Source organism: Lathamus discolor, chromosome 3, assembly GCF_037157495.1.
Source record: "Lathamus discolor isolate bLatDis1 chromosome 3, bLatDis1.hap1, whole genome shotgun sequence".
Classification (NCBI taxonomy): Eukaryota; Metazoa; Chordata; class Aves; order Psittaciformes; family Psittacidae; genus Lathamus; species Lathamus discolor.
In genome coordinates, this window is record NC_088886.1 from 51,115,759 (window position 1) to 51,140,848 (window position 25,090).

Sequence of the window (25,090 nt, forward strand, 5' to 3'; positions counted from 1 at the left end):
CTGCTCGAGCCCTGTCCGCTCTGGATTGGGCTGTGTTGCCTGCAGCAGGCTGGGTAGCCTGACGATCCCTGATGTGCAGTTGTGTTTAATTGCCTCATACTTGCGTGTAGATTTGATTATTACTTTGATTACATCTCATTAGAGAATGTTTCATACAGACATTCACACCTTTATGGATATGTATTTATATGTAACATAAATATGGCATATTTATATCTTATATATGACACGTGACATGTAGGGATATATATACATGTGTATATCGATCTACTCATGTATATATGTATATCTACTCATGTACATCTGTATATATATAAACTATGCAACAATAAGCCTTGGAGGCAGTTGAAGCAACTTTTGGAGTTCCTGACTGTTCTGCGTGCAGCTGTGCTCAGGCCCACTGGTGGGAGGTGATGCTGAGACACAGGATTTGGGCCATGTGTCAGTGAAGGCAGTTGCAGGATGCAAATCCTCAGCATGGCAGGAGGAACAGCAGCATACACAGACAGCTTTGAGGCACTTTCCTTCTCCAAATCCTGGGCTGCTTTCACTTCCAGTGGAATTCGGAAACACCAGAGCATGCTTTCACCTGCTTGCCTGCAGAGTCCCAGCCCCAGCTGTGCATTGCTGCACCATTGTCCCTGAAACACGTTAAGTAGATTAAAGAATCTTCTGTAGGTGCCGCAGAGAGATTCTCATACTTACCTTGCTCACACAAGTACAGGTCAGTCTTTAAACTCCTCTGCCTGTTCTGACACCTCTCCTGCAACTGAACTGTGTGCAATTGTTTCAGTCAGGTTAATTAAATTGATTTTAATCCCCAGTTCCATACAGCAAGTAGTATCACTCATAATCTCACTGAGACCTCCTCCCCAGTCTTTTAGAATGGAGAGAGAGCTTAAATAATAGCAGCCTGGAGAGAAAAACCAAAGAACCACTGCAAGTTTTGAACCACATGGTCTCATAAAGCTGTGTGGGACCCCCTACAACCCATGGCATGTCCATATACCGCTTGCAGCCCTGCAGTGTCACCTATCAGATCATTCACGGCTCCACTGCAGAGATGGAATCTTCCCACCACGAGCTCCCCAGGCTCCACTCCCATGAGTAATGCAAGATGAGGAGAAATTATTATTTTGACAAACAGCAATGCTTACTCAGGGGTTGCTAATTCTTTGGCATTTGCTTACTGAATTGCAGGCTATATAAAAAAACACCCCACACTTCTGAAATTAATGAAAAGATTCATTTTGCTTTCAGTGGCGCATTCAGATTCCAACATGTCTGCAGCTGCAGAGCCAACCTGACAGCTCCTTGCTCCCCCTCTGCCTCTCCTTGCCCCCGCAGCATGCAAACACACTTGCTGGAGCACACAGAAACCACATTAGGGAGCGAGCCAGCTCAAAAATAACCAGTGAACCGGCATTAGACACTTGCTGAAAGAGCAAATGCAGATGAGCACAGAGAGTACAGTCACTGCTTGAGTGCGAGTCGTGTCTAAGCACGCTCTGAAATTAAGAGTGCATGACCTGAGCTGTTTGTAGATTTTGAGGGATCTCTTCTGATGAATGAGTTGCCTCTGAAGATGATGTAGCATGTGTGAGACTGTTGCTTTAACTGCACGAGTGGCTTTTATAACCTCTGCCAGGAATATGGCTGTGGAGAACAGTCAGGAGTTCCACAAATGCATATTCACGCTGTAGAAACACAAGCTGGGGTTGCCCCAAGCAAACCAGAAAGCATGTCTTGAATCCAATTGCGTAATCCAAATGAAGAGAAAGGAAGAGCTGCATCTCTGAGTGCCTCCCGCAGCAGGGAGATAATCTCCTTGGGATCATCTCACACATCTGCGTCACTGTTGCAGAGGCCAAGAGCAGTGGGGTCAGACATTTGCTGAAAGGTAGGATTGCTTCAGTAGCTCTTGGTTAACCAAGTTTAACTATGAATAGAAAGGATCAGAGCACTCTCTGATCGGCTGTTCCTTTTCCTTTGTGCCCTGTTCTCCTGCTCAGAGCATCTTCATGAGCCCCGGGGACAGCGGAGCTGCAAGAGGCCCTTGCTCCTAGCAGACTTCAGCCAGTTTATCCCCAGTGGTGTCTCCTCAGTCCTGCTGGTGAAGGGGAACAGCTTGAAGACAGGTGGTCAGACCAGTGCCTGGCTCTGCGGTGAGTGTTGTCAGCAGAGGTTTTGTTTTCACAGTCACAGGACCCTCTCTGAGGGTTGTGGATTACTTAGCTTTATATGGACCAAGGGGATGGAAAATAAATGCCATTAAACTTTCTGCACCAAAAGCGAACCAAAGGAGAACCCTGTAGAGTTCAGGCACTGTCAATCAGAACTCATTGCTGCACATTTTGGAGGAGTGATATGATTTATAAAGACAACCCATAACTTCAATGTCACGCTCCTGAATGTTAGCCAGCTTTGGCAGCTCATTTCAGATGTCTCTCCCTGACCCTTCAGTACAGGATGCTCCTTTTCTCCCTTCTGTTACAAGCAGCATATAGGAAAAACTGATTTTCCTGAGCTCCAGTCCTCAATGATTCAATAAACATTTGGTGCTTTCTGTGTCTCCATCCTGCCACCCTTGCTTGTGACTTTGTACAGCACAGTGTATCACTAACTGTGCTGTAACAGCAGCAAAGCATGGAGATGAAGCCATTAAAAAAACCTTGCAGTATCTCTGTATCAGCAAAAGCTGCAAAAGCCTTCCTCTTTGGTTGATAAATTTATCTTTGTGTTCTGGGGCTGGGAGGCAGAAGGGCGGCCAAGCAGTCTCCAGCTTGTCTCTTCTTGTGAGTGTCAAAGTTAATGGAAATGGAGCTGGAATCCCCCTGGGCGTTTCAGAAGCCATCACCTGGAAATGTGCAGCGCCGGAGCCGCTCGCCACACAGCACAGCTCACCAGCATTTAAAGCTATCAGTCAAATTGCTGTCTCCACAGCTTGCCACCAAGCTGCAGTCTGGTGTTTTCAGCTTTACTGTTCCAGCACGTTGCTGCCACCTCTTAAATCTGTGTGGCAAATAGCGCTGGGAATGAAAAAAGCCGCCGTTTGAACAGGTACTGAGCTGTTCAACTCTCTACCTCACCGCTCATTTAACAGCACAAATACAGGTGTGTGCAGAGCATTATCCCAACTCTCACTCTACAGGGAATGTGTTCAAGTGAAGGGACATAAGTGCTGCTGGTGTGTCGGATGGTTATGGGAGTTGCCACGGAGTGGGAGTGCATCCTTTAGCAGCAGTGCGTGGGGTAACCGATACACTGGGATGCGCTGACTGGGTGTGATGACTCCTTCTGTCTCCACACTTCAACCCTTGTGCAGTGCCGTGGCTTCAAGAGCACTAGGTCAGCGTTTTGCTTAAACTGAAGGGGTGTATTTTAAGTTGGTGTGTTTTAAGTCACAGCAATCCACTCCATTTGGGCGTCCTCTTTTAATACCTGCGCAATCAGAAGCCACGCTGACTTTTTGTGGACGATGGTGCTTTACTCGTGCTGCCTGTCTTGCCAAGGTGAAATAAACCAAACGTGGCAGGCGGCGCGACGGAGAAAACGGCGTTTGTGTCGCTCCTTGCAGGGGAAGGCACATTCCCAGGACCGAGCAGCGATGACTGTTCAGTGATGCTGTGCTGCCCTCGCGTGGGCACTGTAGAAACACCCCAATCTTCACTCGCGACCTGCACTGAACTAATGCTTTAACACTCTTGGCCATCTCCTCCGCTTGCAATCACAGCGAGGTTTTTAAACCGGCACGACCCGTGTGAGGAGAACCTGGCCTTGGCCGCGGCCTCCCCTGGCCGGCCGGGCGGGCAGGCAGGACCGTCCCCACCAGGCTCTGAAGGGGTCCGGCCATGACCCAGCCCCCGGCACCGAGCAGCGACCGACCCCCTGCGGCCCACCCCCGGCCCATGGCAGCCCCCGCCTGGGGAGGGCGGAGCTTCCCCTCACGGGCGGAGGGGGCGGGCCCCGGAGCCCGCGCTCGGGACGCGTCACTTCCTTTGCGGAGCGTGCAGGCGCCGGGGACGGTTGTGTCGGCGGCAGCGGCGGGGAGCGGCGCGGCGCGACGCGACGATGAGCGACAGCGGGGAGCAGAACTACGGCGAGCGGGTAATACATGGAGCCTGAGCGCGCTGCCCGGGCCGCGTCCCGTCTTCCCCCCCCACTTCGCTCCTCCGTCTCTCTCCGGGCGGTGCTTCCCCTCCTCACCCCACGCATCCGCCGTGTCCCCGTCCTGAGGCCTGGGCGGAGTAGGTGGCGGGTGAGGAGGCCTCCGGCGGGGGAAGATGGCGGCCGGCCCGGCGGGGAGGTCGGGCGGCAGGAACGCTGTAGCTGCCCGTCCTCCGGCGCGCTCCGTGGAGTCTGCCCGGCGCCATCTTGGGCTGGTGTCCGGGCGCGCCGGAGACTGGGACAAAATGGCCGAGGTCCGCCCGCGCGTCTCTCTGCGGCCGGGCTGCTGCGGCCCTGCCGCGAGAGCGGCGGGACACGGGCTGTGGCGGGGCCGGCTGCCTCCCGCCGTGGGTGCCCGGCCCTTCAGGCCCCTCCGAGTGTGCAGCCGGGCTGCGGCTGCATCAGCTGGTGCCGTGGGGCCTTCTCTGTTCCACCGGCCCGGTTAGGGTAGGCAAGGAGCATCCTGGGCCGGTGGTAGTCTGAGCCTTTGTTGTACGCTCACTGCATTTCGCTTTGGGTGAGATACCTTGTAAACTGAGCTCCGATTTGCTGCTTCTTGCGCTCGCTTTGTGAAACATTAACCCTGCTTCTTGATGCAGTTGCAGCCTTTCATCTAGGTAGCTGGGTCTCTAATTTAGGTGTGACGGCAGTAGTCAAAGGGTTAAACCTCAAACTGAACGTGCTCAGAGCTAGGGCAGTCTCTGCTTCGTGAAACCTGCATAGTTACTGCAAGATCTTACTGCCTGGGTGGAACTTTACTAATACTGCAGTAGATGACTTGCTAAGCTTCACATTTGTGATGTGTGTCTGCAGTACAGATTATCTATAGTTGTTTTTGCTTTAGTGAGTCAGTCTTGTTTTCCTTTGGGGTCTTTAATTTTTACTACAACACATGAGTACAGCAGCAGTTTAAATTTTAAACTTTCACTCGAGGTGGCAAAAAAAAATAAATACTTCTGAGCACAAAATTGCAATGGCTGTCTTTGAGTATGGCGCTTTCTCATTCAGATTCACTGTAGTAAGTTTTATTAGTATGACTACCTCTAGTTCAAGGGAGGTTAGGCTAGAAAAATATAGTTTCAAGGAAGCTAAAAATGGCAGATGAAAATGAACGCTGAAAGGTAGGGATTAAAGACTCATGGATTAAAACTCATACCACCCCCAGTATTTTGTTTTCATTAATGTCATCATGTCACTCGTACAACTGGTGTAATTTTAGTGAGGGAGTATTACTTCTGAGTTGCTCAAGGTGGATTTCTGTGTGTTAGCTTTTTTAAAAATGGTTTAATTTCAGTTAGATTACCAGATTAGATTCAGATTAGATTGGTAGCCTAACTTTAGGAGTTTGGTTTAGCTTTCAGTTGGAATGAGTGGAAATGTTAATAGCAAAATATCTTTGAAACATGATTGTGAAGGGTATGATAGGACAGCAATTGCTGTCCCACCTGCTTTTCTGTTTTGTCTTTTCTCTACTTTTAAGAAAAGCCCCATCGTGTGCAGGCAGTCTTCACCAGGGCTTAAAATGAGTTATGCCTGAACTTTATGAATCATAAACAGATTCTAGTGCCAGTGTTACTGATGATGATTTTTGCTTATTGAAGGCTTACATTTTACTGAATCAATGGCTTTCTACTCTTTCAAGCTGGAAACACTAAGGTCTCTACAAAGTAGAAACAGTGTTTGGATAAATAATCTAGGATATGACTTTACAACTGTCTGTTAAACTGTTCCAAGTCTGTGCTGCCAAGAAGAATTGGGCTCCTGAAAACATGTTCCTGCTTTTTCCCTTGTGCTAGTGTTTGTATAGTCAGTCAGATCTGGTAAGTTTCCAGCTGCGTTGCTTTGCAGGCTTAACTTAATTGGGTAGCCATGAGTCTTAATCATCATTGGGGATGAAGAAGAAATACCAGGTGCTTTCACAAGTAATGGGACTTGCTATTTTGACAGCAGCCCAGACTCAAATGGGCTTATGTAACAGTTTAAAGAGGAAAAAAAGGGGGGAGGAGAGAAGAATATCCGTGGTCAAATTCTCTTTTACAGTTTATACTCCATACTGGGATTAAACTCTAGAAGCTTTTTTTTTTTTAAACTGAAAATACTATAAATTGCTGAATGCTGCCAATATTTCAGATACTAAAACATGCTTAAAATACTGTCAGAATGCTGTGATGATTGCCACGTTTTCCTAAGTCACTTTTATTTTGATTTCATTCACTGAAATTGCGCTCACTGAAGTGCATGTGATCCAGGCATGGAAGGGTTGGAAAGACTAGTTAAAGGAAGAATAGTGAGTCTCATCCTATCTGTTGGTTAATAGTGATGGTGATTACTTGGCATGTGTCTGATCAGAAACTGTTTAATATGGTAGTCAGGTAGTCAAAAAACGTTGTGGTTTTTTTTTTTTTTTTTTAATCAAAGTAACTTGAATGGTGTAAATGCTTAATTTGTAAATCTGCTTACAAGGTACTTAACACATACATTTCCAGAAATGCTATTTTTATTACTAACTCATGGAAGAAGGTCTGAAGAAACAGTTTGAGAAGGTTAGGAGTAATCTGATAGCTTGATGCCACTAAAAGATTAGGGCATCCTTTGTGTTCTCCTTCATCAAGTGGCACTTGATCTGACTTGGTGGCTGATTCAGTGCCCTAAGCTGTAAGAAGGCAGTTTGCTTTTTGCTGATGGGTTTCCTGCCAGTTTGGTGCACTGAATGAGCCCTCAGGGTCAGTGCGGAGGCAGCTGGGCTTCCTTGCTCCTGGCCTGTTAGCTTGATTCTGGGCTTTTTCAAAATACATTCATGTTTCTTTTTGGCAGAGTTTGGAAACTGTTGCAGAAAGGTGTTGTTCTGCTTTCCCTCTTGAGTGGACTCTCAGCTGCCCCCAGCAGTGATCTGATCTGGTGATCATGTGCTTCAGGGGTAGAGAGGCAAAAGCTCTGTTGGATGGATGGCTGAATTAAGTAGTAGAGAGGTTGAAGGAATGTGAAATTGTCACAATTAGACCTTGAATAAATTGTCTGCAGACTTGATAATCTGTAATGTGTCTGCACCTTGCTTTGGGAAAACAAGTGGATATATGTAAGTTCATAGGGATTTAGGATTTTTTAAAGATACTGTTAATTTTATTTGCTTGTATCTTACATTATTGACTGAAATCTGTAGCTTGTATTCCCATGGGAAAACCTGGATCTCAGAAGTGTGAATACATGGTCCTTGCATACCTTACAGCTGCTTCTGTCCATGGAAATCTTTTCTATCTACTACCCCCAAAATAATCCTCCCGCTGTGACATTCTCTTCTCATAGAGTAGATGAATGTGCTTACAGGTGTTAAAATTACCATGCCTATATTATTATACTTTGGTTTTAATATGCTTTAACTATGGAAAGAATACTTTGGAAACCACAGACCTGGACTTCAGAGCTTCCACCTGAATTCCAGTAATGCCTGATGAAGGGGGAGAAGTGTTGGTAAAGATCAAGGGATCTTGTGGTTTTTAAAACCCACGCTTCACAATCTTAAGGTTATTAAAAAACAGTTATTTAATACTGAAAACCAGACTTGATCTGCCTACCAGTAGTGTTTCAATACAGACAGGATAAAAAGGTTGTTTCTTCTGTTGTCTTCTGTGTGTCATGGTGAGACCCTACTTGGGCATTTAAGAAAAACAAAACAAACGTTAAAATACACAAAGCAAAAGAGCAAAAAGTAGAAAAATAGAAGCTATTAAGAGCAACAGATGTTTTTGCAGGTGGTAAAAAAACCCAAATAAACTCTCCAGTTGAAGTGAGCTGTGAGAATAGCTTATGGGAGCCTTCAGTGGGTGCAGTATAATGGGGTGTAAAGGAAATTTGGAGCGTTGCAAGCTCATGGTGCTTGAAATTTTGGGTAGGAAGGATTTCCTGGGGTTGGGATAGTAACAACTTTGACATTTTAAGGCTTGTTACTAGTTTTAGTAATATCTGGAGCAGATGAGGTGCCCTGAATTCCTTTAAGGCAGGAAATAATAAAAGAGTGGCATAATCCTATAAAATAGATTGAAGATAAAGATTTCAAGAGACTTCTAAAACTCTAAAAAGGGTATGTGTAGGTTTACAGACAAGATCCCATCCTGCGTTACTTCTTGCATCCTTTTCAGTATTAGACCACCAGTATTTGGACATGGCTCCTTCAGTCTGGCCTGAGTGTATCAAGAGAGTTAGGTTTTGCATTTTTTCTCAAATGAAGAACAGGTGTTGGTTTTTAGCCCTTCTTCAATCTGGCTTTAAGAGTTGAAGTCTTATAATGGTTAAATTAATACATTAAAGTAATGGGTTTAGGTTAAATTTGTTATTTATAACTTAGTTCTGTTGCACTGCCCTTTGTAGATTAGTATATGAGACAGCTATAGTTTAGAACACCTCCGTAGACAATTGTGACAGAGAAGAATGTCCTTGACTTTGTTGCTCTTTTAATCGAAAATCAGCTTTATCCTGCAAGTTGTGTCCCCCCAGTATTGTATGGTAGGCAATTGTAAATGGTTAAACTGTTTTGAGTTGTGTGGAAGTGGTTTAAGCATGATTGAATTTGGGGTCAGCAGATGAGTTTCTGAATGCTTAGTAGAGAATGTCTTCAGGTTGAGTTGAATGTTCAGGTTTAAGAGATGTTACAAAGGTTTAAGAAGTCATTTTTATTTTCTGGTACTCTGGTGGTGTTAGTGAGCATTCTTGCTCAGAATTGGCACAAAATTTAGAACTGTTTGGTTTTGGGGGGGGGGGGGGAATCAAATTCTGGTGCTGATTTTACATTTTCTCTTAACATCTGGAAATAATACCTTCCAGCATGCTCAAACTGAGTGTTTTGGCCATGTGACTGAAGTTAATATACTAATTAAAAAAAGAGAAGCTGAAAATGCTAATTAGGGTATGTCATTACCAGAGATTATTTCAAATAAATAGTAGAGGAGATGGGATATTACTGTATAACAGTGTTTGTGCATATGGCACAGAATTGAATTTTCACTCAGTGGAAAATGATGATTTACTTGGCAGCATGAAGCCTGCATGTGTAATCACGCTTGTGCAGGCAGAGTAGGTGTGTGACCATAAACCTTCAAATTAAGCCTAAAGTGCAAGAATGTCCCAAATAGTAATATAATTATATAAGTCATTGAAGGACCAAATGCATTGTGCTTTCTGCATTCCAAAAGCACTTCAGTCACCTGTGGCCGCAGTAGGGACCTTACTTAAGTCACTTCTTGTTGATTTTGTCTTAAGTATGTGGCTGACAGTGAAGTATTTTGACTTTCCTAATGCTAGAATTCATTAGTTGATAATTCAGTTGATCCACTGTGCATTTGCTATTAAATGCAGGAATAAATAGCTAATTCAGTTACTTAGTAGTAAGTTAAACTGAATTGACTGAATCTGTTTATAAAATAGTAGGGTATTTGGTAGATTCAATTCTTGAACTGCATATAATAGTAAAAGTCCACCAAACTTTTTTTTTTTCTAGTTTCAGTTTTGGCACTAGATTTTTATCCTGGAGTTTTTAAATATTCTTCATCCTGTTCTTTTTCTATTAAGGTTAATGTTGAAGAAGGAAAATGCGGAAGTCGCCATTTGACAAGTTTTATAAATGAGAATTATTTGAAGCTCAGGAATAAGTGAAGCTGAAATTTGAAAAAAAAGAAAGTGAATGCATGCTAATTATCAGACCAGAAGTCCCACTTGTAGAATATTGAGCAATTTGTGTGAAGTGGGGAAGATGAAAGAAGTCAGAATTTGAAACGGAAGAATGAAGAAAAGGAATAAAAATGAAGTTAAGATAAGAAGTAATCTGGAATCTGAAAGCACTACGCTAAGTAATTACTAGTCTGTTTATGTGTCCCTGTATATTTTGCTAAACATGCATGCATTATCTGTTTAATAGCAAAAGTATATGCAGGGTAAAGAAGTGTCTACCAGGAAAGAAAAAAAAAATCTTAAAAAAAATCTAGGCAGTTCTAATGCCAACTGCCCGGACACATAGATGTGAATTTTTACCTTTTATTTCACTGGAGCTTGTTTACAGACCTCAGGTAAACAAGAAGTTGTGTACAAATTAGGCTTTCAATATCTGCGTGCAGGAATCCCGTTCTGCTTCCAGAAGCGGAAGTGCTCATGGGTCTGGCAAGTCGGGGAGGCACACCCCTGCAAGATCTCGATCTAAGGAGGATTCCAGGCGTTCCAGGTCAAAATCTAGATCCAGGTCTGAATCCAGGTGAGTTTACTTCTTTTACCTCTTCCTCCTCTTCACAAGTCAGATCGTTATGTCAGAGGTGAACTGAAGTCAAATTTAGCCCAGTTTTGTTTCCAGAGATAAGTGGTGATCTGTGGACATTGGGCATGTTTGGTTTCAGGATTTGAAAAGCTGAACTATCAAGTTAGATCTTCCTGCAGCTTTTCCTGTACAAGTTGCATAGACATGTATCTTTGCTGCTACAATTTGGAGGTGGCATGCTTTTAAAGTTGTACAATAATGGCTAGTTTCTGAGCATAAAGCACTACTAACTCTAGATCTTAGTTTTTCTCAAGATCTTAGTTAGGTCACATTAATGTGTTAAGTTTTCTTACTGGAAACAGTGGTGTTTGTGGAGTATTTAATGGTTGTCCTGGGTTCAGCAGGACATGAAAAAGAAGCAGTAGAGAGAAGTGTGAATCTCAACAGACATCTGTCTGACCTTTTAAATAATGGTAATTTAACAGACTGGAAAGCTTTAAAGATCAGATGGCTTTCCTTGCTCTCAACAAAGTTGTGGAGAAAGTAGCTTGCTTATTTTACTTGTTACGTGGTGATGCAAATGTACACTGTGAAAATGCCTTCTGTAGTGTATTACCTGTTGTTACCTGCTAAACTAGCTGTGTGCAGTGGCAGAGTTCTCTTAAAACTGCTAATACACATAACAGATATTTCTAGACTATCAGCATATTTTATAAGACTGTAAACATCACTGCTGGCCACTTTACCTTGGCTTTAGCAGGTGTGTCATGTAAGATGTACCTATTAAATAAAGAGTTGAAAGGTAACAAAGCCTGTAAATGGGTGAATGATGTTATTTTTTTAGTCTAGCTAATTGAGTGCTGGCTATAGAAATGAATGTGTTCATAGCTTTACTCATTCATAAGCATTCAGGTTAGAAAATGTGGGTTTCAGCAGTGGGGTTTCCAGCTGAGCTGCTCACAGTATACTACTTACATGTGTAAGCAAAGAATTAGGCATGCCAAAGCCTGGGGGGTCAGGCTGGGGAATGACAACACTGGAACATCCTGTGCTATTAGCAATCATGCATGATGGAAAATGCCATCAAATACCGTGTTTAGATCTCCTTGCAAGATCAAAGTGATCCATTCGAAAGCCTTTTGTGGGAAGGAAAATGCCTGGGAAATTTTGATAGTGAAGGAATGGGCTTTGGGTTTGGGGTTTTGTTTTGTTTTTTTTTTTTTGTTGTTGGTTGTTTTTTTGGTTTTTTTTTTTTTTTTTTGCATTTCAGGCACAGTCACAAGTTTCAAATTATGCACTTGGCAATCCCTGTAGTGCAAGAAAAAATATGTTAAATTATTAAATACTTGGTAGAGTAATACCACTTTATAAAGTGTGAAATTGGAGTGACCTCTGTAATTGCTGGTAGCGAGAGATTCATTGGACAGTTCAGGAAGGGCCCAGTCCAAAATGCTGCTCAAGGCAGGGTCAACTCTGGGCTCAGACTGTGTTCTCAGGGCTTGCTTTATCTAGTTAGGTTTTGAAAACCTCAGAGGATGGAGAGACTGCAAAATACTTCTGAATTTTAAAGTAGTAAGTCAGTCAGGGCCCAGCCCAGCATGTCCTTCTGCACCTTAATCCACAACCCTAGGGATGCCATATTCTTTAAAGCATCATGTTTCTTACTTGTAGAATAGTACTGTATGAGAATGCAGTCACAAATTGTATAAAATGCTGGAAGAAGCAAATACAAGATAGTGACTTTACAAGAAATCTAGCAAATCATTTACAATAAATCAACCTTTAACTAGTACCCTGGCAACTAACTTGTTAGTTTTTGATGAACAGAAGGAGAAGCTATGTCTGCCACAGCTTCCTGGGCATTTAACAGCTGTCTTGAAAATGCAGTATATATACTTCCAGTATTTCCAGGCTTTGGCAGAGCTGGAGTGTGTTCATTAGCAGATTTGGGCAGAATTGTGTCAAGGCACATACTTGGAACCAATATATTTATCTCTCTTCAGTGCTGTCACATGTTTGAATATTGATTGCAAACAAGTCATTTAACTCTGGCTCTCACCAGAGAAACAACCTTGTGAGAACTTTTATATTTCTTGGTGGCTTCTGTTGCAAATGTACTTCTGAGTGACCAGCTTTATAAATTAAACTTTGATTTGGGAACAAATCTGTGTCCTGGCATATTTATCATTTGGGGTGTGGATATGCTTTTTTGATGTTCACATTAGCAGCATATCAAGCTTGTTACTTTTGGTTGACTGTGAAGTCTAAACAATTCTTAATGAAGGAATAGGAGTTGTCAGCTGTGGTGACTTGACAATAAAGCAGAATAACAGCAGTATGACATTTAAGGCAGCAATATAAGCAGTGCCTATATAAAATGAGCCTTGTTCTCTTGCATAATGATAACCTGGTTTAGAAGTGTCCAGATCTTGTTCAGTGAAATTAGTGTATTCTGTTACCTGGAACCATCAGTTCTGTGTTTGCCTTTTTTCTTCTATGTCAGCAGTTGAAATGTGACTGTATCTGTTGAACCGTTATTATTTTTTATTATTGCTGTCTTTCCTGCCTCAGGGAAGTTCTCTCTTTTTTTTTTTTTTTTTACTTTCTGTGGCAAAAATGTATGTACTTATTATGTTACTTTCTAAATATGTACTTAGTAGTGTTGTAATGGGACATGCTGAAGTAATTTCTCCTGGTTATATAGATAGATAGTTATGTTTCAAATTAAAGACAAAACTTAGCTGGCTCACTTCAGACAGGGCTGAAGGCATTTTATTTTTTTAAAGGAGGCTGGTAATGTACAGAGTATATATGTGCAGTTTGGCTGTCTGATGCCACTTAGCTAGTGAGAAATCCTGACTGTGGAAGAAGCTGGTAAATGCTCAGGAGTAAAAATAGATGCAGGTTAAGAGCTTCATTCATGCCAAGTGTAGTGGTGGTGGAGGTACTGTGAAACATGGTTGATCAATGATGGTAGCTTATGGTTTTGGTCAGTACTTAACTACCTTGGCTTCCACAAACTAGAGGAAGGACGTTTAAGACGTAAGCAGAAGTCTGAAGATTAACAATTTATGATTAGGAACCCTTGAATATGAAACTGTTTATTGCACTTCTTAGCCTTGCAGCGATTTCCTTTGTAGTTGTGTAGAACGCAGATTATTCAGTGACTGCCATCAGCAGGCCAAGGTCAGGCGTTATGTTCCAATTTAAGTTCCTGTCCAACATTTCAACTAAGATTGTTTGTGTTGGGAGGGCTAAGGGTTTAGGAGAAGGAATCAGAGTGTTTCGGAGCCTCATGTCCACAGACCTAGTGCTGTCAGAAGATGTGTCTGGAACTGTTCTGAGGCCTAGGCTGAAACTGGTGAACACCTTTGCCTAAATACACTTGAAGTGTGAACACATAAACATTCATAAACAGCTAATGTGAAATAAATTTTGAAATACCAGAAGGTAAATAAGGCTACTACAGCTTTTCTTCAATTGTGTTAAGCTCTGTTTTGGGGGCATTTGCCAGAGTTCTATGTTTGTAGTTATGCGCTGTGTAAAAAGTATATTTGCTTCTCAGTGACACTGAAAGCAGTGCTAGTCTGGGTGCTAGAATAAACAAAGTGTGCATCTCTGCAATCCTGCATGCTTTATGTTAAGTCATATTTACTCCTGTTCTCTTTTTGTGTTAAGTCTTTGAAATAAAGTCACCCCAGCTGTTTTTACTTAAATGCTAGTGTAAATGCTGTGAAGATACTGTGTGAAACCAAGATAGTCTTGCTGGAGAAAGTTACAAGCTATAGGGGAATTAAAAGCTAATTAAAATGGAAGTTGAGATTACTGTTCTGCAATAGGAATGCTCTGAGCATTTACAATAATCTAATCGTAAAGATTTAGCACACAGTCCTTTAGAGTAGTGACTAAATTGATTACAGTTAAATCATGTGGTACTGCTGGGTTTTGGGAAAATGGCTCTTTTTGTATGTGAACATCTGGCTTAATTTTTGAAGGGTTAAAAAACCCCAGCACTGTACCCTTCTTTTTTTTCCCTCAGATCTAGATCCAGGAGGAGTTCCCGTAGACACTACACAAGATCACGCTCTCGCTCCCGCTCTCACAGGAGATCCAGAAGTAGGTCTTACAGTCGGGATTATCGGCGGCGACACAGTCACAGCCATTCACCCATGTCTACTCGCAGACGTCATATTGGAAACAGGGTATGTCTGTTACCAAAGATGGCTCTTGCATAGTCCTAAATACCTCCTGTAATCACTCAGTTGGGGTTTTCCAGAAAAACATTCTGCTTCAGGTCTATTTAAAAGATATTGTTGAGTTTAATGATCATTTACCTTTTGATAAGCCATGGATCTCTGTAAGAACATTGGGGATTGTGAGGTGGGGGTGTCTTGTTTGTCTGACTTTTAACAGATGCCTTTAGAAGTGATTTCAGTGCCAAAAGCTGTCGCTATACCCACAGTAATAGATGAGTGAATACATGCAGCAAAGGATGGGGATAGAACTAGGGGGGAGAAACATTTGTGATTTTCTTGATTAGAAAACCTAGGAAACTAAAATTTCATTTCATTAAAAGCTATTTGGATAACATCTTGATGAAATGAGCATGCAAACCAGTTTGCTTTTAGCTGCCTTATAGACTCAGGCAGCTGAGCGTGGTGTGGTTTGTACTGAAGTGGGGGAGGAAGTGGTAACTAACACAGATGAAGATGTGATCCAAGTCTGTGTGTGTATATATAAATCTCCACAGTCAATAGTCATAAGCTAGCCTTTGGAGGGTAATTTCTTTTAAATGCAGTACTTATGTGCTGTAACTGTAGTTGACACAGTACATGAGAAATGCAAAAGATTTTTGTGAAAGGAGGCTTGTGAGTCTGTAAGCTTAACTGTAATAGTGTCTATTAGCAGATTAACCTAGCCTGAATTGCAGCAGTATCTTTGTTGTTTTGTGTTGAAGATTTTATTCTAATATCTGTCTGCCCCTTCCTTTAGGCAAATCCTGACCCAAATTGTTGTCTTGGTGTGTTTGGATTGAGCCTGTACACCACGGAAAGAGATCTGAGAGAAGTTTTCTCCAAGTATGGTCCCATTGCTGATGTTTCCATTGTGTATGATCAGCAGTCTCGGCGTTCAAGGGGATTTGCATTTGTGTACTTCGAAAACGTTGAAGATGCTAAGGAAGTAGGTTGGGGTACAGTATTATATGGAATCATTGCTGTGTTCTCAGATGCTAGGATGTATATTCTATAGCTTGGGGAAACTTCGGGCCTAAGAAATATTAGGCACCTCATAACAGATGTAGGAGTCCTAGTTCAAAAGATCTACTGTGTATCAGAGAAGGCAGTGGAGAGGCATGAATACTGGTCCCTGTGCAGGCTGAGCTGTTTTGTAATTAACAGAAGCAAACTTCAGGCTAGCCATAGTGCAAACTATGCCAGTAAGGAAAAGAAAATAGAAACACGGACTCTGTTTTAGTTACAATAGTTCCTTCCTAGCTCCACGTGAGTTTTACAGGCATGTTCAGAGTAGACCAGGCAGTCCTGTAGGAGCTCTCTGGGAGTGCTACTGTGCCTTCTGCTGACCTCTAGTGTTTCAGTCTGAAGGGGCAGCAGGGGGGAATCTTTTTCAGAAAAATACAAGGCCAGGCTGTATGTGTCAGCCTCAATATAAGAAATTATGGGATTTGTGCTTACAAATGAATGAACAGGGAATTCTGTACTCAATGGGTATAGAATTCTATGCTCAGGCCAGCTGTTGGAGAGTAGCATGCTTATGGGCTGAATAAGTGTTCTGAATAAGTTTCATTATTTTAAGTCTCTACTGTAGTCTTTTCCAAATTTGGCTTGAAGGCTTCCATGTTAGGTTGGATTTTGGATGTAGGTCCTGCTAATTGACATAAAATCCAATGGGTTTTGTTTGGGTTTTTGTTTGGTGTTTGTGGGTTATTGGGTTTTTTTTTTACATCAGATTTACTTATGACTCAGACACTACTATATTTGAGATTATGGTAGGTTTTGAGGACGTATTGGAGGAAAAAGTCTTAACAGTGCTCCTTTGTGAACTTCTAAAGGCTTTGCTTCATGTTGTGTGTTGGAGCATTTGCATCTCCATAAGCATGTTTGAAAGTTCCTCTTAATCATATTAGAACCAGATATATTGAAACAGTTATGCAGTATTAGTCACATTTTGTGTGGTTACCAAACCTCTACATCCAGCTGGCCTAGAATGTCTTGTAGTTTATCTTCAGTGTTACCTATAAGGCATAAGTGAAACTCAAGATGTATATCCTGAGCCACTTTAGGACTTAATACTTGAAGCAGTGTTTGTGTGAAGTGAAACTTGTATTGGTAATAAAGTTCATACCTACAGCCAGTTGTATTTTATCGCTGTTCAGGCAAAGGAACGTGCCAATGGAATGGAGCTGGATGGAAGAAGGATCCGGGTAGACTTCTCCATAACAAAAAGACCTCATACACCAACCCCTGGAATCTATATGGGAAGACCCACTTAGTAAGTTACTTGTGTGGATTTATTTCCAAATTGGTGTGGGATAGGATTAATAGTCTTGTGACAGACATCAGTAGTAATGTGTATCTTTCCACCTCTTCAGATACAAGGGGTTCATTTATATAGCACTTACCAGTGACTGGTCGAGGGCCAGCCTGGATTACAGTGAGCAGAAACTTGGATTCCTTAGTTACATGGCCCAGACATAAGCTATCTGAACATTTAAATAAGTCTGTGGTAAGATTTTTGACAACTTCTAAATTATTTTTAATTGTTGCCACATGTACTTCAAATATTAATGTCTTCTGTAAGCTCAAGTTTTCAAGACTGAATGAACAACTACTAATTGAACAGCTGTGTGGCACAGTTTGCCTGTCCACAGAGTGTGCTTTAAGTCAAAAGTTGCAAAGAATTTAAATTTCCCCAAGTAATTTCCCGGTTGTTTTCCCACAACATTCAGCTTATGGTATTGGTGGTTATGTAGTTAATATTTTGTTGAGACTGCAGGTTATTTTTTAATCAGAAAGTTCTTCCAAAAGGAGCTTTCTGAGAGTTAAAAGTGAATGCAGAGTTGTCACAGAATGGAATTCTTTGTGTGCCTGTGATACCAAAAGGTTAAGAGGTTTCAGACCAAGGAGAAAAGTAGCTGTCTTAAAGTTCAAGCATTTTTAAAAAGCAGTTATTTAAGGAGTTCTGTTCCCATCTGTACTGATGTGAACAGTCCTGCTTTCCCACTCATTTCAGCTGTGAGAACGCAAGGTAATAATATAACCCAGTTAAAATGTTGTGTATTTAACTGTGACTCTATGTCTACTGAAGAGCACTGCAAACAATATTAATGCTTTATATTTTATTAAATATAATTCTCTTTCACTGCTTGTAGTGGCAGCTCACGACGACGAGATTACTATGACAGAGGGTATGACAGAGGGTATGATGATCGTGACTATTACAGCAGATCATACAGGTGAGGCAATATTTGTAATATTCGACTGCTGTTTAAACTGTGCTTTCTCATCTGCCTTTCTACATACGTAAGTGTAAAGTATATTTATGTATGTATGCCAAAATAATTTTGGTCTCACTGTCCGTCTGGAATCTTACTGTGAAACATTTACCAAAATGACTGCTTGGTACAAATCAGATTGGTCAGATTGAGAAGCCTTTGCGATATTTAACCTGTGGCATGAGTTAGTTCATAACGTTTGTTTAATCTACATTACGTTTTGAAAAAGTATGTTGTCTGTACACTGATAAAATAATCTTCTGTTCATCTGTTAGTGCTGAAATGGTGAGAACACAGGTACAGATCTAATATGCGAATTAGTATTATAGTGTGAACTTAACATTTTGAGTGTAATGTAGTAGATAAAATGTGGGAAATTCAGTGGTCACTAGTATTCCCCACTAAAAAATGTGGCACCTCAAATGTTGCCAAAGATAAGGGATCAGGGATTGGAACATTGTGTTCTATATCGGACGTTCGCATTAAAAAAAGATGGTTTTTAGCATATTCTGTCAGGTTGGATGTGTGTATTTTACTTGAAGGTCTTCTATTTATGTCTGTCTTCAGCTTTAAACTTCTGTTTGATGGTGTGGTAGTAAAGTTGATAGAAAATCTCTTTTTTAATGTTGATAGAAAACATGATTATTGTGTAACTGGTTTAGTGGTAGAGCAAGTTTGTTCTCTGCATTTTCCATTAAGAGTGCCAACAAGACTTGTTCCTGTGAAATCCTCACGATTTATGGGACACTTCAGTTAGGAGTTAGTAAATACTAACTTAACACAAAGATAGGAGTTAATTTTTTCTGTCTGCAATTACTAAATGTTCCTGTAGTTGCAGAATTCTATAGTAGTACTTCCTAAGTGGTTTGCAAAGCTTAAATCAGCAAGGGGTGGATTTATGATTGTTCCCTCATAGCAACTGTGTATTCATGAAAATACATTAATTCAAATTGCATTGTCATCTTATAGCTTAGGGACAAAGGAAATAAAAAAGTGCTAAGCTTCCAGTATTCTCTCCTGTTGCCTTTTGTAGGCTAAGACTTATATATCATCTTTATGCTGATACTGGTATCTGTATGGTCTTGGTACTTGACCAAGGGAAGCTGTCTCTTCCTTCCCTTACTACTACTTTCAGCTACTTCTCCTTCCTGGGTTGTTGGCGTTGCTTCTGATCTCTTTCTCCTCTCCCTGCCTTTCTGTTGTCACTTAAATCAGGTGCCTTGCTTCTGCAGTGCTTCAGTGCTGCTGGGGACAGGGAGGGGATCAAGGTGCTCTGCATCGTCACAGTGAACCCAGGAGACACGCGTGTTCTGCCCACGTGTGAGATGGCAGTGATTAGGCTACTTCTCTGCCTCTAGCAATCCAGTTTTGGGGAATACCAGAGGTTCAAATGTTTTGGAGAACTGTAGCAGCTAAAAATCTGAAGTTGATAGCGGGCATAGCACAACCCAGACGTGTTGTATGTAGGCTTTAAGATGGCTTTTCAGTCAAACTTCTAGTTTGTTTTGGAACACAAGGTACAAAAGCTTGCTTGGAATAGTTAACATAGCCTTATCTCACTTACTGTACTGAAAGGAATTCACTGAAATCCAGTGGGTAAATTAACTGAAGCAGCTCGCCAGAATGTTGGGGAACAGAAGACTTGCAACATAGTCTGCTAAGCTCTTTGTTAAGTGGTGCTTCTAGCTTGCTTCTCCCACTTCCCATGCTTTCTGTGGGGTTCTGATGTAAACCTCTTGGAAGGGCAAAGGCACCGAAGGACCAGCAAAAGATGTGGTGCTCTGCAGTGTTTGGTAGGAGTTTTAGGCCACTATTCTTCATAGTACAGGTTTCTTTATTCTTTCCTAAAGGATCAGTCAGGGTTTACTGGTTATGCTTGAAATCTGTTGTTTGTTGCTTGCATGTGTAATTTATTCCTTGTTACATTATAGCGTGACCCCAAGTCTTTAAGTGCTTAAGTGTTACCTTTTTGATTTCTGATGGTGAACAGTAGTTCAGATGTTCATAAAACATTATCAGAAGTTGTAATTACATCAGTTCTGAGTGCATGCTAGTGAAAATAATTGCAGACTGTGATAGCGGGTGAACATAAAGACTACATGCATGAGATGAGGAAGAGCAGACTAGTAAGTAGTGATGCTCCATCCCAAGGCAGGATTGGACAGAGCCTTGGGTGACATGGTTTAGTGTGAAGTGTCTCTGCCCATAGCAGGGGGGCTGGAACTTGCTAATCTTAAGGTCCTTTCCAACCCTAACTATTCTATGATTTTGTGATAAAAGATGGGCTACTGCAGTTAGGGTACTAGTCTGAGTGTAGCTTGCCAGAATTCCCAGCCATGCTCTGATTCAGCTCTGAGGCAGTCATGCACTGGGCAATGTTCTGACCTTCCTTCATGTTCTCCCATCCTGTGTATGTTGTGAACTATGGCTTTGGCATGGAAGTACCCAAATATTGACAGTTCCAGCAGAGGTACTTTCCATTGCCTATGTTTAGGGAAAAAAAGGGTGGGAAAAAGAAAAACCTCAAGACAACCAAACACCCCCACCTCCCCAGATGTGTTATAGCTCACTGCAGAACCTTTGTAATGTTTCTTGATAGCACATACTGAAACAGTAAATGTAAGCCACAAATGGTTTGTGTGTGGCTACATTTTCATCCTGCAGATAATGGTGGTTTGAGGGAGAGAGGATAGTGTTTGGTATGTTGTGAGTGCTTCCTTAAGGAAGTTAGAATTGTTAAAAAGATGCAGTAGAGCATTGCATACTAGTACTCCACCCTAGAAAATCAATTGGTAACAATTACTTTGCCTTCCTTCCCCCCTGTGCAGTGAAGCCTTCAGTGAGATACAGTTTCAGATGGGAATTGTCATGTTAAAACTTCAGCTTCTTGTTGTTGCTGTGGGATGCTTAATCTTGTGTAGAAAAGTGTCTGTAAAGTAAAGAATAACATTAAAAAAAACCAACTGGCACATTGGCTCACTACCAAATAGAGAAGACATTAAACAAATAATAATAGAAAAAGGAGACCTGCTGATTGAAAGTGTGGTGTTTGGGGGCTCTTTGTCCTTCATCTGATTTGCAGCCTTTTTGAGGTGCTGTGAGACATCTCTGGCAGTGACTGTTACATGATCCAAACTTGATTTAGTCTCCTGGTAATGCTCTACTATATCTAAATCTGTGGCGGTACCAGCCCAAAGGCTGTTAAATACTATAACATATTGTTTCAGTTCTAGGCAGCTCTTAAATCAGAAGTTGTATCTTAAATGCCCTTGTTTAAACATGATTGTGAAATGTTAAAATGTAAGGATGAGGAACTTTTCCCCCTACCTCGCCCTTGGAATCAACTTTTTCCTCAGGACAGTGAATTGATCTTGCTACTTTAAAAAAAAAAATTAGACTTGCTTGCCTCAAGAAGGTAAGAATCTGAGAACAGAAGTGGCCTTAGAAGCGAAGGGTACGTACCAATCTTGAATGCTGCTCGTTGGAGAATATGACATTGTGAAATAGAATATTGGTGAGGTGGAACATGAGGTCTCTTTGACTGCTCCTTGACACCAAGTTTAGCCAGCTCCTTCCAGGAATACATAATGAAGTCATTCAACATTATCCAATGTAGGAACCAGTGTTTTCTTGTCTTTGTTATTTTCTTATGCCTGATGATGCTTTTTCCTTGTACAATGAACTTTTTGTTTGTTTCTAAAATTCAAAAGCCATTCTGCTTTTGTATTCACAGAGGAGGTGGTGGTGGCGGCGGAGGATGGAGAGCTGTTCAAGACAGGGATCAGTTTTACAGGTATAATAGGAAAGCTTTTTAGTGTCTGGTCATCAGTGGGAAGTATACATGGCATTTACTGAGTGTTCTATGACTCAACCCTCAGATAGGCTTGATTCTTTAAACACATGAACAGAAACTGGGTGGATGCTGAGCACTTGCAGCTCTTCAGTGAGCAGTGTGATTCATTGCTAAGGTTCCTTCCTCGCTATGTAGAGGGATCAGGTTAGTACAGGGGCAGGTTAGCAAAGGAAAAGCCTTGTGATTTATGCCAAGAAGTTAGTGTCCTGAATTAAGCAGAACTAGGCAAGAAAACACAAAGCTTGAGAAAGTGCCTGGATTTGAGGGATTTGGGGTGAGGTTGGTTGTAGCAGTGACTGCTAGTCAAAGAAACTCTTCTGTCTTGGGACAAATAATTTAGATTTAAAGCTAAAGTGTGACTTGGCTTGTTTTGAGATGCTCCTGGCTTGAAGCACTAAAATGGCATTTAGTCAAATTGTGAATGCAAGAAAGCTTGTATTTCTTCTGTTAGTCCAAAGTAATAGTACTCTGAAATGGTAATAAAAAGAGTATTAAGAAAATTCAAATGCTTGCTTTGTTATCCAGTAGAAATATTGATCAGTTATTTATGTGCTCGTTAGCTTTCCCAGGTATACTCTTGATACCAGGATGGGGTTAGAGGTATCAGCATAAAGCTGCTGCAACTCATCTGCCACAGACTTTAACAAAGGGATTTTTCTGTCACCCTCTTTGACAGGAGGAGGTCACCATCCCCATATTACAGCCGAGGGGGCTACAGATCTCGATCCAGATCTCGATCCTATTCACCTCGTAAGTAGTTGCAGAGCTTGCATATAAAAAGCAGATTCCCTGCACTTTGCCTGAACAACTTCTTTGGAGCTTTAGTGTCCATACTGACTATTTGACTTCAGTGTGGTTATTTTTTCTTTTGAACCACAGTTCCCTTTAATGTTTCATTGAGCAACTGGCAACCTTGAGGACAGAGCAAATATTTAGTTTGCAAATAAACCAAACTAGATAATACCACTTGTTAAAAAGTCTGAGGTACCATTTCTTTCTCCGAAACAGGAAAACAGGAGTTCGTAGTATGTTGACAGTTTGGTTACTTCTAGGGCAGCAAGGTTGAATCCCCAAGCCTCACATATTCTAACATGAAATTTCCCAACGTAACTTGTTAAAGAGGAGGTTAACTTCATCTGAGCTCCAAACAGTGCTTTTTTTTTTTTTCCCCTGAATTGCTTATTTGCATGGAAGATAAAGCTGCATTTTGATGGCAGAAATGTAATAAACCGCAGTAGCATTCCTAGCATAGTCCCTTTGTAATGGATACAGAGTGAATGAATAGGTTGTGTTCTCATGTTTACCCTTTGTGTCCAAATGAAAACAAGTGTAACTGCTTTTACTGATCCATAGGAAAACTGGCCACCACAGAGCAGTTAGAGTATGAATTCTCATTGTGCACCAGAACATTGGCCCTGGGCACATGACAGGAACTGGGAGTTTCCTACACAAAGGAACGTAATAGTAGAACTGTACTGACTGCTTGAATTGATCATGGACGGATCACAAGATGTTTAAATTCGATGCAGATCTGAGGGGAGGCAGTGAGTTTAGAAGGAATCTTAAACATCTGACAGTCCTTGGAAGTCTAACAGTGTATGTATTTTGTCTTTTCTTCCAGGTCGCTATTAAAGCATGACATGTAGAGGAATTTCTAGCTCCAGCCTTTGAGTTGAAATTGCAAGTTTGTGGACAATATTTTTATTGTCTCTTCCATTTAAACAAGTGAACAGTGCCTAGTGAATAGGTGACTTTTACACCTTTTGTGAGGACTACTTCTGTGGTGTTAAATGCTGTTTCATTCTGCATATTTGTGTAGTTTGGTGCTTTGTTTCAAGTTGTGTTTTGAAAGGAGTATGTTTTGCATGTATTTTTTTAGGCTCCATTTTGACTCCTGAAAGGTTTCTATTGTAAAAACAAACTGTTCAGTTAGTTTTTTCTACTGATTCCAAGGTATTCTGAAGATCAAAACCTGTGTAAAATGCTTTCAAAAGTGAAAAATAAAATAAAAAGAAGTTTGTTTTTTCTTTTCCTACTTACTTTTGCCAGGTGTAAGTTATGGGTTGAAAACACACAAGAACACTTAAGCTGTGTACGCTGTGATAATGTTTAAAACCCAGAAGTAAAATTCACCCTAACTTTGTGTTGCTGGCTAGTTGTTCTCTAAATGTAATAGCTTCAGGTATGTAAACCCAGTGTGTACTGAAGTCTCTGTGCAGCAACAAGAAACATCATTCAGTAGCACTGTACGCATGGAGCAAGGCTTGTAACAAACTCTTGGTGATGCTGTTGAGCCTTGAGGTGAGTGAGCTGTGAGCACTTTATCTCCTATAGACCTTTAAAAAGGAGAGAGCTTCAGTGGTAGTAAATGAGCATACACTTGGAGAATCCACTGAAATAACATTTAGACTACTTTGTTTTTCCATATTTCTTATGCCCCATCCCTGGCAGTGTTCAAGGCTGGTCTGGATGGGGCTTTGAGCAACCTGGTGTAGTTCCCTGCCCATGGCAGGGGGTTGGAACTGGATGAGCTTTAAGGTCCCTTCCAACTCAAACCATTCTGTCTATGATTCTTGATTCACTGATGATCTTCCTTCTAAAGAGTACATCTTAAACCGCATATGCAGCTAAAATGCTATGTAACTCTGAAATGATGCTCTCCTACCAGTGTTAGTGCAACTTTGCCTACTTGGATTCATGAACTTAAACACTTAAAATTCTATGCAAGGTTTGAAAGTACTGTCAGACAAGAACTTCCCTCAGCCTTGCATCATAGCTCAATGGTCACCATGCATGGAGGACCTAGAAAAAAGGAGCAGTGAGATTCTAGGCTACATCCACCACTGTTCTCTCAGCTTTTCCTGTGTGGTAACTTCCATGCTTTTTTTCATGGACTAAGAGCAGTTTCAGGACCCTGTGGACCTGCAGACTCCTGACCTTTTCTTGATGATTTCCTCTGTTCCTGTGTGGGAATGGAGCAGACAGTTGTTCTCCATGTATCTCTGCACCATTTCTAATCAGGGGGTCCCCCTCATCTCATCTTGCTGTGGTTTTCAGCTCAAGGGAGATCTTTGTATGGAAGCTTTCAGTAACTGCAATCTTTTGGAGGGTGGTGGAAGGACCAGTATGGCACATGTTATTCCACAGGCTTAGGAACTGGGGGTTTGTGTCATAACAAAATACTGACATCTGTCTGAGTACTATCTCACAAGTGTCCTGGTTTGGTTCTGTTACGTACTACTGAGCTGAAGGTTTTCATATGACTTACAAGAGCTTGCACTGGTGGATGAATGATCAGGAGCCTGTCCCTGTAGTCATC

General features: G+C 41.6%; 1 protein-coding gene across 2 annotated transcripts; it reads left to right on the forward strand.

Moving 5' to 3' along the window:
* The first annotated feature begins 3,982 nt into the window (after positions 1-3,982).
* Positions 3,983-23,806, forward strand: TRA2B (transformer 2 beta homolog). Of its 2 annotated transcripts, XM_065675179.1 has the most exons (9): positions 3,984-4,107; positions 10,272-10,405; positions 14,445-14,607; positions 15,398-15,586; positions 16,800-16,915; positions 17,796-17,879; positions 21,652-21,711; positions 22,448-22,521; positions 23,393-23,806. In XM_065675179.1, exons 1-9 carry the CDS (start codon positions 4,072-4,074, stop codon positions 23,401-23,403), a joined length of 867 nt encoding a protein of 288 aa, XP_065531251.1. In that variant the 5' UTR covers positions 3,984-4,071; the 3' UTR covers positions 23,404-23,806. The 2 variants fall into 2 exon arrangements, with proteins under 2 accessions (XP_065531252.1, XP_065531251.1); XM_065675180.1 differs by lacking the exon at positions 23,393-23,806 and having other exon boundaries at positions 3,983-4,107; positions 22,448-22,529.
* The last annotated feature ends 1,284 nt before the right edge of the window (positions 23,807-25,090 follow it).